General features: G+C 51.6%; 4 gene segments (V, D, J or C); all 4 read right to left on the minus strand.

Moving 5' to 3' along the window:
- Window positions 1-1,503: 1,503 nt before the first annotated feature.
- Window positions 1,504-2,196, minus strand: LOC134510849 (T cell receptor gamma variable 9-like). The segment is given in 2 exon segments: window positions 1,504-2,018; window positions 2,138-2,196. Coding segments are annotated over 2 exon segments (558 nt in total).
- A 4,818-nt stretch (window positions 2,197-7,014) lies between these two features.
- Window positions 7,015-7,463, minus strand: LOC134510905 (T cell receptor gamma variable 9-like; the record flags this gene model as incomplete). The annotated part of the segment is given in 2 exon segments: window positions 7,015-7,316; window positions 7,421-7,463. Coding segments are annotated over 2 exon segments (345 nt in total), but the record flags the coding sequence as incomplete, so codon positions are not given.
- Window positions 7,464-12,016: 4,553 nt separating this feature from the next.
- On the minus strand, window positions 12,017-12,465 carry LOC134510904 (T cell receptor gamma variable 9-like; the record flags this gene model as incomplete). The annotated part of the segment is given in 2 exon segments: window positions 12,017-12,318; window positions 12,423-12,465. Coding segments are annotated over 2 exon segments (345 nt in total), but the record flags the coding sequence as incomplete, so codon positions are not given.
- A 1,494-nt stretch (window positions 12,466-13,959) lies between these two features.
- LOC134510643 (probable non-functional T cell receptor gamma variable 10) lies at window positions 13,960-14,426 on the minus strand (the record flags this gene model as incomplete). The annotated part of the segment is given in 2 exon segments: window positions 13,960-14,264; window positions 14,384-14,426. Coding segments are annotated over 2 exon segments (348 nt in total), but the record flags the coding sequence as incomplete, so codon positions are not given.
- Between the last annotated feature and the right edge of the window lie 103 nt (window positions 14,427-14,529).

Below are 14,529 nucleotides of genomic sequence, written 5' to 3' on the forward strand. Positions count from 1 at the left end.
CAGAGTGAGCAATGCTGCATGGGAGAAGGAGGGGACTCCCTTGGGTGGCAGCAAAGGGACACAGTGTCTCAAACCTGAACTGCTGCGGGGAGCAGTGGAGATGGGGGAACAACAAGGAAGGGGAAGGGGAAGGGAGGGGAAGGGAGGGGAAGGGAAGGGAAGAAGAAGACTTTTCCCTGCATGGGGCCTTGCTCTGTGGATACAGCATGGATGGCTGCTGTGAAGCTCGAGACGTGTTGAGACATCAGAGTGTGCTAGAGGTGGTGAAACCACTGGAAATGGGTCTCTTGATGGTCCACATCAATTTTACTATCATAAAATGGGCACAGTGATGCCACATGCTCCAACGAGGATGAGATCTGGTTCAGGAAGCTTTCTGACCCCATCACAGGACCACAAGGGAAGGGTCCCTGAGAAAAACATCAATGCTGACTGCAGCACAGCAAGATTCTGGAAGCCACTGAAAGCAGAGGGCAGAAAATAACAAAAAATAAGGATGATTCACTGAACTAAGAGGAAACTCTTTAGAAAACTGCCGTGAGATCCTATAACTAAAGACAGCATGTGAGAGTACCAGTACCAATTTCTGGCTGAGAGTTGTGCATCACACCATTGACTGGTCCTGAAGGTACCAACAGGATTCAGTGAAATCAGAGAGCACCTGGGTCCTTAACTTCTCTTTGCGTTGAGGACTTTCAAGATCTGAGGCCACTGGTGGTCAGTGCTTATTTGCACCTAGCCTGATCTTCTTTCTAAAGTCCCATAGCTCATTCTGGGTGATGGTCCAGCATCTCAGGTATCCAATTACACCCTCCATCAGGAAAAGCAAATCTGATGAGTAGGCACATACTGGACTAAAAGCACAAGCCAAAATTATTCCTCTCAGGCTCTTCTTTGAAATGCTTGCTGTGCCCAGGGCCTTATACTAAGTCACTGCAAATTTGAAAAAAAAATCCATCAACCTTGATAGTTTCAACAAATCTCCTTCTTTCCAAAAAAATCTGTTTATCCTATTTGCCTTAATATGAAATAAAAAAGAGGATGGTTAGAAGCAGCACATCAACATCTGTGGCAGATAAGAGACTGTAAGTCTTGATTTAAATTGGTCCATGTGGGATTTTGTGGTATCTGAATTCAGTAAACAACATTTCCAGGGACTTACAGTTGTTTACACGTAGAGCAAAGAAGACTATAGTGGGGACCACGGAAAGCTTTTTCTTAGAAGTTCTAGGCAGTGGCAAGTATATCGTTCCCACCACCAAGGTACTTGGTTCAGCATGTTGTCTTTCTCTTACTGCCTTCTCTTTCCTAGGGGAGAACAGCAGCTGGACTAGAAGGTCAACGCAATGTTTGCTCCCCTCAAGGGCCACCAGAGTTCTGCCATGGCTGTGTAAACAGCACCGAAGGAGCAGGTGGGTTTCCAGTACTTATGTGCTAATTCTTAAGTCAGTGAATACTTCCTTTGCCCTTAAAGAAGTAGATGTGTGTTTGGAGACTGGAGTGCTAATGACCACCCAGAATTTGAAAAGGATAGTTGTGCAGGGTGAGCTGGTCTTTGTGGGTAGCAGGAAAAGGTTTTTCGCCTTCCTGCAGCTGATACTGGAGGGAAAGATTGGGGAGTGCCACAGTTACAACCCTGTGGTTAAGACACTGAGGGATGGGGGTTTTTGCCTTGATGATCTTTAAGTTTCTATCACGGTGAGGATCCCAGTAGGCGCAGTAGTAAGTAGCAGTGTCATCTGGAGTTACATCTTTTATCGTAAGAACGCATCGTTTCTGTCCAGAAACATTTTCAACCATGTACCTATTAGCTTGAAAACCACTTTCAACTGAAGGTTTCCCTCCTGAAAAGAACAGGAGCCTCTCTGGAGCTTCACCCTCCTTCTGTTGATACCAATGTATGACGGTGTCATCAAATTTGTCCCCTAATGATTCAATTTCACATGACATGCGTGCACTTTTTTCAAACTTGGTGATGGATACAGGGCTCTGTACGGGAATTTCTTGTGCAAATCCACCTAGGAAAAAAAAGAGGAGAAATGGTGTCATGAGCTGGAATTCAGGGCTTTGGGAAGATGCCTGCTAGCAGAGCCGTGTGTGCCTGTGAGGGAAGGTAAGAAAACAAGGAAGCACTTACAAGACCAAGCGGCTGTGGAGACAAGCGCTGCCAGCAGCAGCATGTTTGCTGGTCACGCTCTGCTGGCGTTGAGAGTCAGAGGAGGGTGCAAGGGAGCGGAGACGGGGACTGGGCTGTGTGGGAGGAGCAGGTGACTCTCTTGAGCAGTCTTCAGCAACGGGTCTTCTGTGTGCAAGCAGATGGGCCACGTTTGCAGAAAACCCTCTCCAAGCTGGCACATGATGCTAAAATTGGTTAGGCAGTTGTGGTCCTGCCTGCTTTTCAGGTGAATACGAGAAACACTGGTAAATCCTAGGATTGTGGCCCTTGAAACCTTGAGGCAGAGCCACTGAGGAAGGCAGGGCTGTGAGTGAGATCAGCTCCAGCTGCGCGTGAGGGCATGAAGCTTTCAACCTGGAGGTCACCCCAGTGGGCGGTGAGCGTGTGCCGTCACCCGCAGGGGTGCTGAGAGGCGTACAGTGCCCGAGCGGGCAGGAGGCATTCCCCCACCCCGTTAGGGACCTCCTTTTGCTGCTTCAGCTCAGTCACCCAGCTGCAGCACGCCCAAGGGCCTGGGATGCCCCCGTGCTGGTGCTGCCCTCCACCGGAGCAGACGGCGGCCATCAGCCTGCAGCAACCGCGGCAGCTGCACCACGGGGACGTGCCTCCACTCTGGTTTCGGATGCGGGAGGAAATGCACAGCCGCAGGATTTTGGGTTTGAAGCTCGGATGAGATGCAAACACTTCTTGGAAGGAAGGCTGGAAAACAAAAGGGAGCCCTGTGAGGGCTGCTGGCAGCAGCCATGGCAGAGGGGCATCTCGATGAGCGGGGCTGGTGCTGCGGGGTGCTCCCCTGTGACTGGGTCCTGGTTCGAGCGACACAGGATTAATTGCGCTTTCAGTAATTTTACTGAACTTGAGTACAACCAGGCCTTCATCTTAAGAGTCACGGTCAGTGTATTCACGCCAAAGTGACGGGGACTCTCCAGTTTCAGGACCTTACAGATAGGGGTGAGTATTGAATTGATACACTGACCGTAAACATCATCTCTTTAGCCATTGCCATGCTAAATTGCTATTTCTCTTATCCTGGTGCAGAAAATCGTCAGAGAGGGCTGGAATAAGGAAGTATCGGCATTTTGGCAGATCAGCATTTTGAGCTTGCGGTTCAGAGTGCAAAAGTGCTTTTTGTACGGCTTATCTTTGCCCATCTAACGCTGTGATGCCTTCATAGAACCAATAGGCACAGTAGTAGGTGCCAGAATCCCTCGGGGTTAAATATTGTATCGTGAGACCGTAGAGGGGCTCAGTAGGATGTTTCCGAACTTGAAATCTCCTTGTATCACTGCTGCCATCAAACACAGGTGACTGTCCCGACACGTACAGGATCCTCTTTGGCGGCTCTCCGGGAAGCTGCTTGTACCAGTGCACGATGTTTTTGGCGCTCATTTGGCACGCCATGCTGGCAGAGCTGCCAGTCACCTGCCTCTGCAGCTCTGGGGTTTGCACTGGCACTGCCTGTGCGTCTCCACCTGGAAGGAGAAGCGGAGAAATTCTCTGAGGGGAAGAAACCACGGGATTTTGGAGCCAGGACTGCGCTCTCTGGAAATGGGAAGGAGAGGGGAGAGGAAAAAGGGCTTACGGGACCACAGCGAAGTTGCAAGAAGGACTGGGAGCAGCAACATGCTGCCTCTGTGGGTTAAACCTGGAAAGGAAATCAAGAGAGACAGGAACATTATAACGCCCTTCAGGCGGAGAAAGCATCAAATGACTGGGAGGCGGCTGTGACTCATGGGGCACATCCAATGGTCGCTCTTCAACCTGCTGCACGGAGGGGGTTAAACTTACTGACAAGCTAAACCACAGCTGCAAGAGAGCAGAAAGGACCCACAATACTTAACGTGAAACAATTTTTTTTCACCTGCGTATCCACTACATTCCTCTCTGACTTACTGCCGAGCACACCCATGAAACCTCACATTCATCAGTCCACCCTTCCCAAGGATGGTCTCCTTTGCTCAGACACCCCAAAGCTGTCCCAGAAGCACGTTTCACCAGCCTTTCCGAGAACATACTGCCTGCTGTGGGAGCACAAATGGGATAAGTCATAGTGAACTATCATCTCTTCCTTAAGACGGCTCCAATCCATCTGGTCAGCCTTATCCATCTCCCCCAGACAGGGTGCAGTGAAGCCAGGGCGAAGCATGCACGTCTCCCAGCCACCTCTTTGCTGCCCTCTGCTCTTTCCTGTCCTTTCCCTCATTTCAGAGCCCTCACAAGGTGCCCTGCAGAGACATGAAGGCAAACGGTCACTTGGGCAGCCGCCACCGCACACCGCGCTCTTCCCTGAGAAAGATTTCTCATTTTCTCACCCAAAAGAGACAATCCACTCCCGATCTTCTCGGGCCTTTGTCAATAGCAGCGTACACAACTAAGTCTCATCTCACAACTAGTACACAAAGGTCACATTCTGCTGTGGTCCTTGGCATTGATGCATGGAATTCTGCCAGGTCCTGTAGTGTAGACATCTACAGTGAAAGAACAACAAAACAAAACCCCGTAAGCCTGGAGTTTACCGACTTGAAGATTTTGTCTTTATTAATAGTCCTCTTAGGAGTGAAAGCCAGAGAGGAAGGTTTCTTCCAAGGCAAACCAAAGCTGCAAGAAGAACGTGCAGCAACGACGTTTTCAGAGAAGACGTCTGGGCCTGTAGGAATGCAGGGAATGAACCTCAGATGGGGGACACATTACCACTGAGGAGAGGAAATGATGTGCTCAATTTGCATGAAATATTCACATGGATGTGGGGTGGGGACAGCACCGTCACATTAAGTCACATTTCGCTGTGGCTCTGCTCCCACCCGTGTGCCTGAGCAATGCTGTGTCCCCATTTCCACGTGTTCCCTGCTTTAGGTTGCAGCTTTCTCTTGTAAACGGTTTTCACAATCTGTTCTTGGGGGCCGCCTTTTCAGGTGTTGCCCAGTGTTAGAGATCTTGCCTGTCACGAGGGGTCCTAAGTGGTATCGGTGTTACAAGCAGTCATCACCAACATCACCACTGAGACAGGAGTGACCAGTGAGGAGTATCTCTAGCGTGACCAGGGCTTGAAGTCTTCCATGCTAAATCTTCAGTACAAATAGTCTCCTGCTACGCTGTATTTGAGAAAGCATCTATAGCCGTCAAAGACAATCTGTGTTACTGTATAGTTCGGGTGTAATACCACACCCAGAGGAGTGCTCCTTTTCCCCAGCCCAGCCCATGATACCACCTGAGTTGTAGAACGCTGCAACTCTTTGTGGTTTTGTGCTGCTCTCTTTGGCTGTTATTTATACTTCCATCCTCAGCAGAAACCTGTTGGGATGTTTCAGAGGCAGGAAGGTGCAATTGTGGTTCTCTGAATTCAACGGAAAGCCTCGTGCTCAGGGTACGGGCAGCTTTCTGTACAGGCTGCCTGTGGTCTGCTAGTTCTGTGGGACCGCCAGTAGGCACAGTAGTAGGTGCCTTCATCGCTGGGGTTGACGTCATAAATGGAGAAAGTGCAGACATTTGTACCTTGCTTCCAAGAAGAGTACTTGTTCCTATAGGAATCATCACCGTAAGTGACTTGTCTTGATCTGATAAACAGAATCCATTGGGGAGCCCTCGGGGGCGTATGTCGGTACCAATGTATATACGCAGACTGGAAGCCAGATATGCCCTCGGCTACACAGTCAATCCGTGCAGTTTTCGTTTGCTCTCTGGTAACAGATGCTTGACTCTGCTTCAGAAGCACTTGTGCTCGTCCAGCTAGAAAGAAGGAGAGAAAAGAGAACAAACACTCTCAGCCTGCTGTCCATTCCCACTGCCAAATACGGGGTGCCTCCTGCCGCTGCCCCACACCGTGCCGTGCCGTGGTGACAAGGGGAACCTACGAGACCAGGCTGCAGCCAGGCCCAGGAGCAGGAGCAGCAGCATCCCGAGGGCTCTCGCTGGCGTCTGCCTCCGGGAGGAAGGTGACAGCTCTCCCGGCAGGGACGCAGGGCTGCGGCTGAGCAAAGGAAATGACTCACTGGGGCATCACGCGGAGAGGCTTTCCCAGCGGCAAAAGCAGCAGGACTGAACCCTGCTAAAGGTTTACAGCCTGGTTGTAGCTTTTACACAAGCGGCACAAACTCACCTTCTCTCTCTCTCTCTCTCTCGTGCACACACACACAATTACTCTAACTGGTTTACAAAGTACTCGTGTAGTATGTGGCAAATTTTCCCGTTGCTTGTAGACTAGTTGAAGGCTGCTACACAATGCCAGGGGTCAGAGACTTTTCCGCAGGTCCACTCTCAGTCAAGTTAAAGAAAACAATCAGGACATGGAGCTTAATGAATGTGAGGGCTCTCAAATGACTGCCCGTCACACAGGTTGAATGGCAAAGGCCAGGAGAATACACAGCACCCATTTGGGAGCCCACAAGTAGCACTGCTTGTGACGGCGTCTTCTCACGGCTAAGGTGAGATGCTGCACCCAGGCTGGCATCTCCAAATGCTGAGTATTATGCAAAGAAACACAAATGCTCTACAGCCCCCCGAGGTTTAGTTTAAAATAAAGAGGGATAGGGCAAGCAAAATAGAGACAGTAGTCCGTACCATTCAAAGCCATTCTTTGGAGGCAAGGTCCCTGCTGGTTCCTCTGGAAAGAGTGGAATAACAGCTCTGCTGCTGCTGGCTGTAGTTGCGCGTCTGCAAAGCGTGCACTAGCTCAGCAGCGTCTTTGGCGTCTGGCTGCCCGTACAGTGTGCCTGATTCACAGCTGGTGGGAAAAGTTGGGTGGGGACGTTCCTGCGTGTCGTCAAACTCTTCAGGAGCTGGGTCAGAACGCAGAGCACGTCTTTGTGCACGTCCCCTATGGCTTCCTACTGCTGTGCATCCCACCTGGCACAGTAGTAGGTAGCCGAGTCCTGCAGAGTTACTTTGCTCACTCTCAGGGTGCAGACCGATTTGGCGGGGTCCTTCTCGATGCTAAACTTCCCCTCATCAGAGGGGTTTTCGAGGAAGAGCCTGGAGGACATGTAGGCAACGCGCCTGGGAGCTGCGTTGGGCCTCTTTCGGTACCAGTGAATGAAAACGTTGTTAAAGTCCGGATCGGAGACGTGGCAGTTGATGGGCACCGTTTTGCTTTGTGGCTTGGTGATGGATACGGGGCTTTGCTGCAAGACCTGTGCAGAACCGCCTGTGTGAAAGAAAGAGAAAAATGAGAGGCATGAAGCTCAGATAAGACAACGTCCCCTTTGCCACTGGCGGACGTGCAGGCAGCGGGCTGAGCAGGGCACGGACAAGAAAACCCAGCTGCCAGGAGGAAAGTGCTCAGTAGCCACATTGTCACAGCGCTCCTTACGGCTTCCTTATGGGGACAGGCTCAGGGCCAGACTCAAGGTGGGGCAGAAGCAGATCTGAGCACCACGAAACCGCCCAATGAGGCTCTGCCAGCCGCGGATGTGTTAAATAATCATGCACAAGCCATTTCCTTTGATCCACACCTAGAGAGAAGGCAACCCCCACCACAAAACACACACGCTTGTGAGGAGAGAGCTCACTACTGAGGCAAACATGCATTTTTTTCTTTTTTCCCCTAAGGAATTTGCTTAGATGATAAGTAAACAGTCACTGTTCTTTTTCTTTTTTTCCCCTCAACATAAGATTTATTTGTGCTCACTTTTAAGGTCAGTTCTTCCTATCTGGATTTTCAAGGGACATCGACTATCGGAGGATGGAAGAGATGAGATGCCCCTCGAAAGCAGGCAAAATTGCTGCCCTACATCACTGAGATCAGGAAGCATTTCTGGGAAATTGCTGCTGTGTGTTTGCTTGTACGGTCTCCTCTGGGCACCCGCTCTTGCCTGCTGCTGGAAGCAGAGCCCTGGGCTGCACCCGGCAAGGAGCCCTGTAGGGTTAAACTTTGGCTCTACCTCGCGCTGGTGGTGCAAGTCCCTTCTGCCTGTCCGTCCAGGTTAGTCACCTAAACAGCCAAGCAGCACTTGTCTGCTGTTCTGCACAACTTGTCACCCTGGCGAGTTCCTGCAGGTGAGCCCCGCCTGGCAAGCAGCGCCCTGGGCTCAGGCCACGTTTCGGCAGGAGAGAGCCGGCGCCTAAAGAGGACAAATGAGTGACTTGAGTACCCATCACCCAGTGGCAGCTCCTCTAAATGCCTCGAGCTTTTTGGGGCCGCAAGAGATCTCCTTCATCCCCTGATGAAAGGTCCTGCAAGCGGTGCTAGCTTGCAAATGGATACCATCACCCACAGCAGCTCCCAAAACTAAGCCCTGGGTGAGCAGCTCCACAGGTCTCCTTTTAACCATTGGTCCCATTCTTTTCAACCATGAATGGCACACGGGAGTCTGTGACGTAGGTTCTACCTGAAATCGCAGTTCCTACGGTCAGTGTGTGAAGTTACTCAGAACTGCTAAGGAAGCTCCTTTGAAGAGCTCCAGCACAACTTGCTGACCTTTTTCCAGGAACAACAACGTGGAAATGGGCCCGCTTTGCGTCAAATAAATCCTTACGACCACATTGCTGACATGCCTGAGTGAAAAGGAGGAGAAGGTGGAACGGAGAGGATGGGTCAGCTATCGGAGCTTTGCACTGTGCCTTTGCTCAGCCGAAATCTCCAGCTTTTGGCAGCTGATGCTTCCACGGTGTCGGTCAGCCCCGAGCATGTCCTACTTCTCCAGAGCGTGCGCCTGAGGCCAGGCAGCTCATCCACGCTGGGGGATGGGAGTCGGGATCTTTCAAGTTGTTTGTGGTTGAGACGCTGAGGCAGTATTTGTCTCGGTGATCTCAGAGCTCCTACCACAGTGATCGTACCAGTAGGCGCAATAGTAGGTAGCGGTGTCGTCTGGAGTGACATTGTTTATTGTAAGAATACACAGTTTCTGGCTAGAATCTTTTTCAACCCTGTACCTGTGTTCTTGGAAGCCCTCATCTACTACTTTTCTCGTCCCTGCTAAGCAGAGAATCCTCTCTGGAGCTTTATTTGCCTTCTGTTGATACCAGTGCATGTAGGTGCTATCAAAATTTACAGAGACGTCTTTAAAGTGACATTCCAGACGCACACTTCCTTTAGACTTGGTGAGAGAGAGTGGGCTCTGCACGGGAATTTCTTGTGCAAATCCACCTAGGAAAAAAAAGAGGAGAAATGGTGTCATGAGCTGGAATTCAGGGCTTTGGGAAGATGCCTGCTAGCAGAGCCGTGTGTGCCTGTGAGGGAAGGTAAGAAAACAAGGAAGCACTTACAAGACCAAGCGGCTGTGGAGACAAGCGCTGCCAGCAGCAGCATGTTTGCTGGTCACGCTCTGCTGGCGTTGAGAGTCAGAGGAGGGTGCAAGGGAGCGGAGACGGGGACTGGGCTGTGTGGGAGGAGCAGGCGACTCTCTTGAGCAGTCTTCAGCAACGGGTCTTCTGTGTGCAAGCAGATGGGCCACGTTTGCAGAAAACCCTCTCCAAGCTGGCACATGATGCTAAAAATGGTTAGGCAGTTGTGGTCCTGCCTGCTTTTCAGGTGAATACGAGAAACACTGGTAAATCCTGGGATTGTGGCCCTTGAAACCTTGAGGCAGAGCCACTGAGGAAGGCAGGGCTGTGAGTGAGATCAGCTCCAGCTGCGCGTGAGGGCATGAAGCTTTCAACCTGGAGGTCACCCCAGTGGGCGGTGAGCGTGTGCCGTCACCCGCAGGGGTGCTGAGAGGCGTACAGTGCCCGAGCGGGCAGGAGGCATTCCCCCACCCCGTCAGGGACCTCCTTTTGCTGCTTCAGCTCAGTCACCCAGCTGCAGCACGCCCAAGGGCCTGGGATGCCCCCGTGCTGGTGCTGCCCTCCACCGGAGCAGACGGCGGCCATCAGCCTGCAGCAACCGGGGCAGCTGCACCACGGGGACGTGCCTCCACTCTGGTTTCGGATGCGGGAGGAAATGCACAGCCGCAGGATTTTGGTTTTGAAGCTCGGATGAGATGCAAACACTTCTTGGAAGGAAGGCTGGAAAACAAAAGGGAGCCCTGTGAGGGCTGCTGGCAGCAGCCATGGCAGAGGGGCATCTCGATGAGCGGGGCTGGTGCTGCGGGGTGCTCCCCTGTGACTGGGTCCTGGTTCGAGCGACACAGGATTAATTGCGCTTTCAGTAATTTTACTGAACTTGAGTACAACCAGGCCTTCATCTTAAGAGTCACGGTCAGTGTCTTCACGCCAAAGTGACGGGGACTCTCCAGTTTCAGGACCTTACAGATAGGGGTGAGTATTGAATTGATACACTGACCGTAAACATCATCTCTTTAGCCATTGCCATGCTAAATTGCTATTTCTCTTATCCTGGTGCAGAAAATCGTCAGAGAGGGCTGGAATAAGGAAGTATCGGCATTTTGGCAGATCAGCATTTTGAGCTTGCGGTTCAGAGTGCAAAAGTGCTTTTTGTACGGCTTATCTTTGCCCATCTAACGCTGTGATGCCTTCATAGAACCAATAGGCACAGTAGTAGGTGCCTTCATCGCTGGGGTTGACGTCATAGATGGAGAAAGTGCAGACATTTGTACCTTGCTTCCAAGAAGAGTACTTGTTCCTATAGGAATCATCATCGTAAGTGACTGGTCCTGATCCGATTAACAGAATCCGTTGGGGAGCTCTGGGGGGCGTATGTCGGTACCAATGTATATACGCAGACTGGAAGCCAGATATGCCCTCGGCTACACAGTCAATCCGTGCAGTTTTCGTTTGCTCTCTGGTAACAGATGCTTGACTCTGCTTCAGAAGCACTTGTGCTCGTCCAGCTAGAAAGAAGGAGAGAAAAGAGAACAAACACTCTCAGCCTGCTGTCCATTCCCACTGCCAAATACGGGGTGCCTCCTGCCGCAGCCCCACACCGTGCCGTGCCGTGCCGTGGTGACAAGGGGAACCTACGAGACCAGGCTGCAGCCAGGCCCAGGAGCAGGAGCAGCAGCATCCCGAGGGCTCTCGCTGGCGTCTGCCTCCGGGAGGAAGGTGACAGCTCTCCCGGCAGGGACGCAGGGCTGCGGCTGAGCAAAGGAAATGACTCACTGGGGCATCACGCGGAGAGGCTTTCCCAGCGGCAAAAGCAGCAGGACTGAACCCTGCTAAAGGTTTACAGCCTGGTTGTAGCTTTTACACAAGCGGCACAAACTCACCTTCTCTCTCTCTCTCTCTCTCGTGCACACACACACAATTACTCTAACTGGTTTACAAAGTACTCGTGTAGTATGTGGCAAATTTTCCCATTGCTTGTAGACTAGTTGAAGGCTGCTACACAATGCCAGGGGTCAGAGACTTTTCCGCAGGTCCACTCTCAGTCAAGTTAAAGAAAACAATCAGGACATGGAGCTTAATGAATGTGAGGGCTCTCCAATGACTGCCCGTCACACAGGTTGAATGGCAAAGGCCAGGAGAATACACAGCAGCCATTTGGGAGCCCACAAGTAGCACTGCTTGTGACGGCGTCTTCTCGCGGCTAAGGTGAGATGCTGCACCCAGGCTGGCATCTCCAAATGCTGAGTATTATGCAAAGAAACACAAATGCTCTACAGCCCCCCGAGGTTTAGTTTAAAATAAAGAGGGATAGGGCAAGCAAAATAGAGAAAGTAGTCCGTACCATTCAAAGCCATCCTTTGGAGGCAAGGTCCCTGCTGGTTCCTCTGGAAAGAGTGGAATAACAGCTCTGCTGCTGCTGGCTGTAGTTGCGCGTCTGCAAAGCGTGCACTAGCTCAGCAGCGTCTTTGGCGTCTGGCTGCCCGTACAGTGTGCCTGATTCACAGCTGGTGGGAAAAGTTGGGTGGGGATGTTCCTGCGTCTTGTCAAACTCTTCAGGAGCTGGGTCAGAACGCAGAGCACGTCTTTGTGCACGTCCCCTATGGCTTCCTACTGCTGTGCATCCCACCTGGCACAGTAGTAGGTAGCCGAGTCCTGCAGAGTTACTTTGCTCACTCTCAGGGTGCAGACCGATTTGGCGGGGTCCTTCTCGATGCTAAACTTCCCCTCATCAGAGGGGTTTTTGAGGAAGAGCCTGGAGGACATGTAGGCAACGCGCCTGGGAGCTGCGTTGGGCCTCTTTCGGTACCAGTGAATGAAAACGTTGTTAAAGTCCGGATCGGAGACGTGGCAGTTGATGAGCACCGTTTTGCTTTGTGGCTTGGTGATGGATACGGGGCTTTGCTGCAAGACCTGTGCAGAACCGCCTGTGTGAAAGAAAGAGAAAAATGAGAGGCATGAAGCTCAGATAAGACAACGTCCCCTTTGCCACTGGCGGACGTGCAGGCAGCGGGCTGAGCAGGGCACGGACAAGAAAACCCAGCTGCCAGGAGGAAAGTGCTCAGTAGCCACATTGTCACAGCGCTCCTTACGGCTTCCTTATGGGGACAGGGTCAGGGCCAGACTCAAGGTGGGGGAGAAGCAGATCTGAGCACCACGAAACCGCCCAATGAGGCTGTGCCAGCCGCGGATGTGTTAAATAATCATGCACAAGCCATTTCCTTTGATCCACACCTAGAGAGAAGGCAACCCCCACCACAAAACACACACACTTGTGAGGAGAGAGCTCACTACTGAGGCAAACATGCATTTTTTCTTTTTTTCCCCTAAGGAATTTGCTTAGATGATAAGTAAAGAGTCACTGTTCTTTTTCTTTTCTTTTTTTCCCCTCAACATAAGATTTATTTGTGCTCGCTTTTAAGGTCAGTTCTTCCTATCTGGATTTTCAAGGGACATCGACTATCGGAGGATGGAAGAGATGAGATGCCCCTCCAAAGCAGGCAAAATTGCTGCCCTACATCACTGAGATCAGGAAGCATTTCTGGGAAATTGCTGCTGTGTGTTTGCTTGTACGGTCTCCCCTGGGCACCCGCTCTTGCCTGCTGCTGGAAGCAGAGCCCTGGGCTGCACCCGGCAAGGAGCCCTGTAGGGTTAAACTTTGGCTCTACCTCGCGCTGGTGGTGCAAGTCCCTTCTGCCTGTCCGTCCAGGTTAGTCACCTAAACAGCCAAGCAGCACTTGTCTGCTGTTCTGCACAACTTGTCACCCTGGCGAGTTCCTGCAGGTGAGCCCCGCCTGGCAAGCAGCGCCCTGGGCTCAGGCCACGTTTCGGCAGGAGAGAGCCGGCGCCTAAAGAGGACAAATGAGTGACTTGAGTACCCATCACCCAGTGGCAGCTCCTCTAAATGCCTCGAGCTTTTTGGGGCCGCAAGAGATCTCCTTCATCCCCTGATGAAAGGTCCTGCAAGCGGTGCTAGCTTGCAAATGGATACCATCACCCACAGCAGCTCCCAAAACTAAGCCCTGGGTGAGCAGCTCCACAGGTCTCCTTTTAACCATTGGTCCCATTCTTTTCAACCACGAATGGCACACGGGAGTCTGTGACGTAGGTTCTACCTGAAATCGCAGTTCCTACGGTCAGTGTGTGAAGTTACTCAGAACTGCTAAGGAAGCTCCTTTGAAGAGCTCCAGCACAACTTGCTGACCTTTTTCCAGGAACAACAACGTGGAAATGGGCCCGCTTTGCGTCAAATAAATCCTTACAACCACATTGCTGACATGCCTGAGTGAAAAGGAGGAGAAGGTGGAACGGAGAGGATGGGTCAGCTATCGGAGCTTTGCACTGTGCCTTTGCTCAGCCGAAATCTCCAGCTTTTGGCAGCTGATGCTTCCACGGTGTCGGTCAGCCCCGAGCATGTCCTACTTCTCCAGAGCGTGCGCCTGAGGCCAGGCAGCTCATCCACGCTGGGGGATGGGAGTCGGGATCTTTCAAGTTGTTTGTGGTTGAGACGCTGAGGCAGTATTTGTCTCGGTGATCTCAGAGCTCCTACCACAGTGATCGTACCAGTAGGCGCAATAGTAGGTAGCGGTGTCGTCTGGAGTGACATTGTTTATTGTAAGAATACACAGTTTCTGGCTAGAATCTTTTTCAACCCTGTACCTGTGTTCTTGGAAGCCCTCATCTACTACTTTTCTCGTCCCTGCTAAGCAGAGAATCCTCTCTGGAGCTTTATTCGCCTTCTGTTGATACCAGTGCATGTAGGTGCTATCAAAATTTACAGAGACGTCTTTAAAGTGACATTCCAGACGCACACTTCCTTTAGACTTGGTGAGAGAGAGTGGGCTCTGCACGGGAATTTCTTGTGCAAATCCACCTAGGAAAAAAAAGAGGAGAAATGGTGTCATGAGCTGGAATTCAGGGCTTTGGGAAGATGCCTGCTAGCAGAGCCGTGTGTGCCTGTGAGGGAAGGTAAGAAAACAAGGAAGCACTTACAAGACCAAGCGGCTGTGGAGACAAGCGCTGCCAGCAGCAGCATGTTTGCTGGTCACGCTCTGCTGGCGTTGAGAGTCAGAGGAGGGTGCAAGGGAGCGGAGACGGGGACTGGGCTGTGTGGGAGGAGCAGGTGACTCCCTTGAGCA

Source organism: Chroicocephalus ridibundus, chromosome 2, assembly GCF_963924245.1.
Source record: "Chroicocephalus ridibundus chromosome 2, bChrRid1.1, whole genome shotgun sequence".
Classification (NCBI taxonomy): domain Eukaryota; kingdom Metazoa; phylum Chordata; class Aves; order Charadriiformes; family Laridae; genus Chroicocephalus; species Chroicocephalus ridibundus.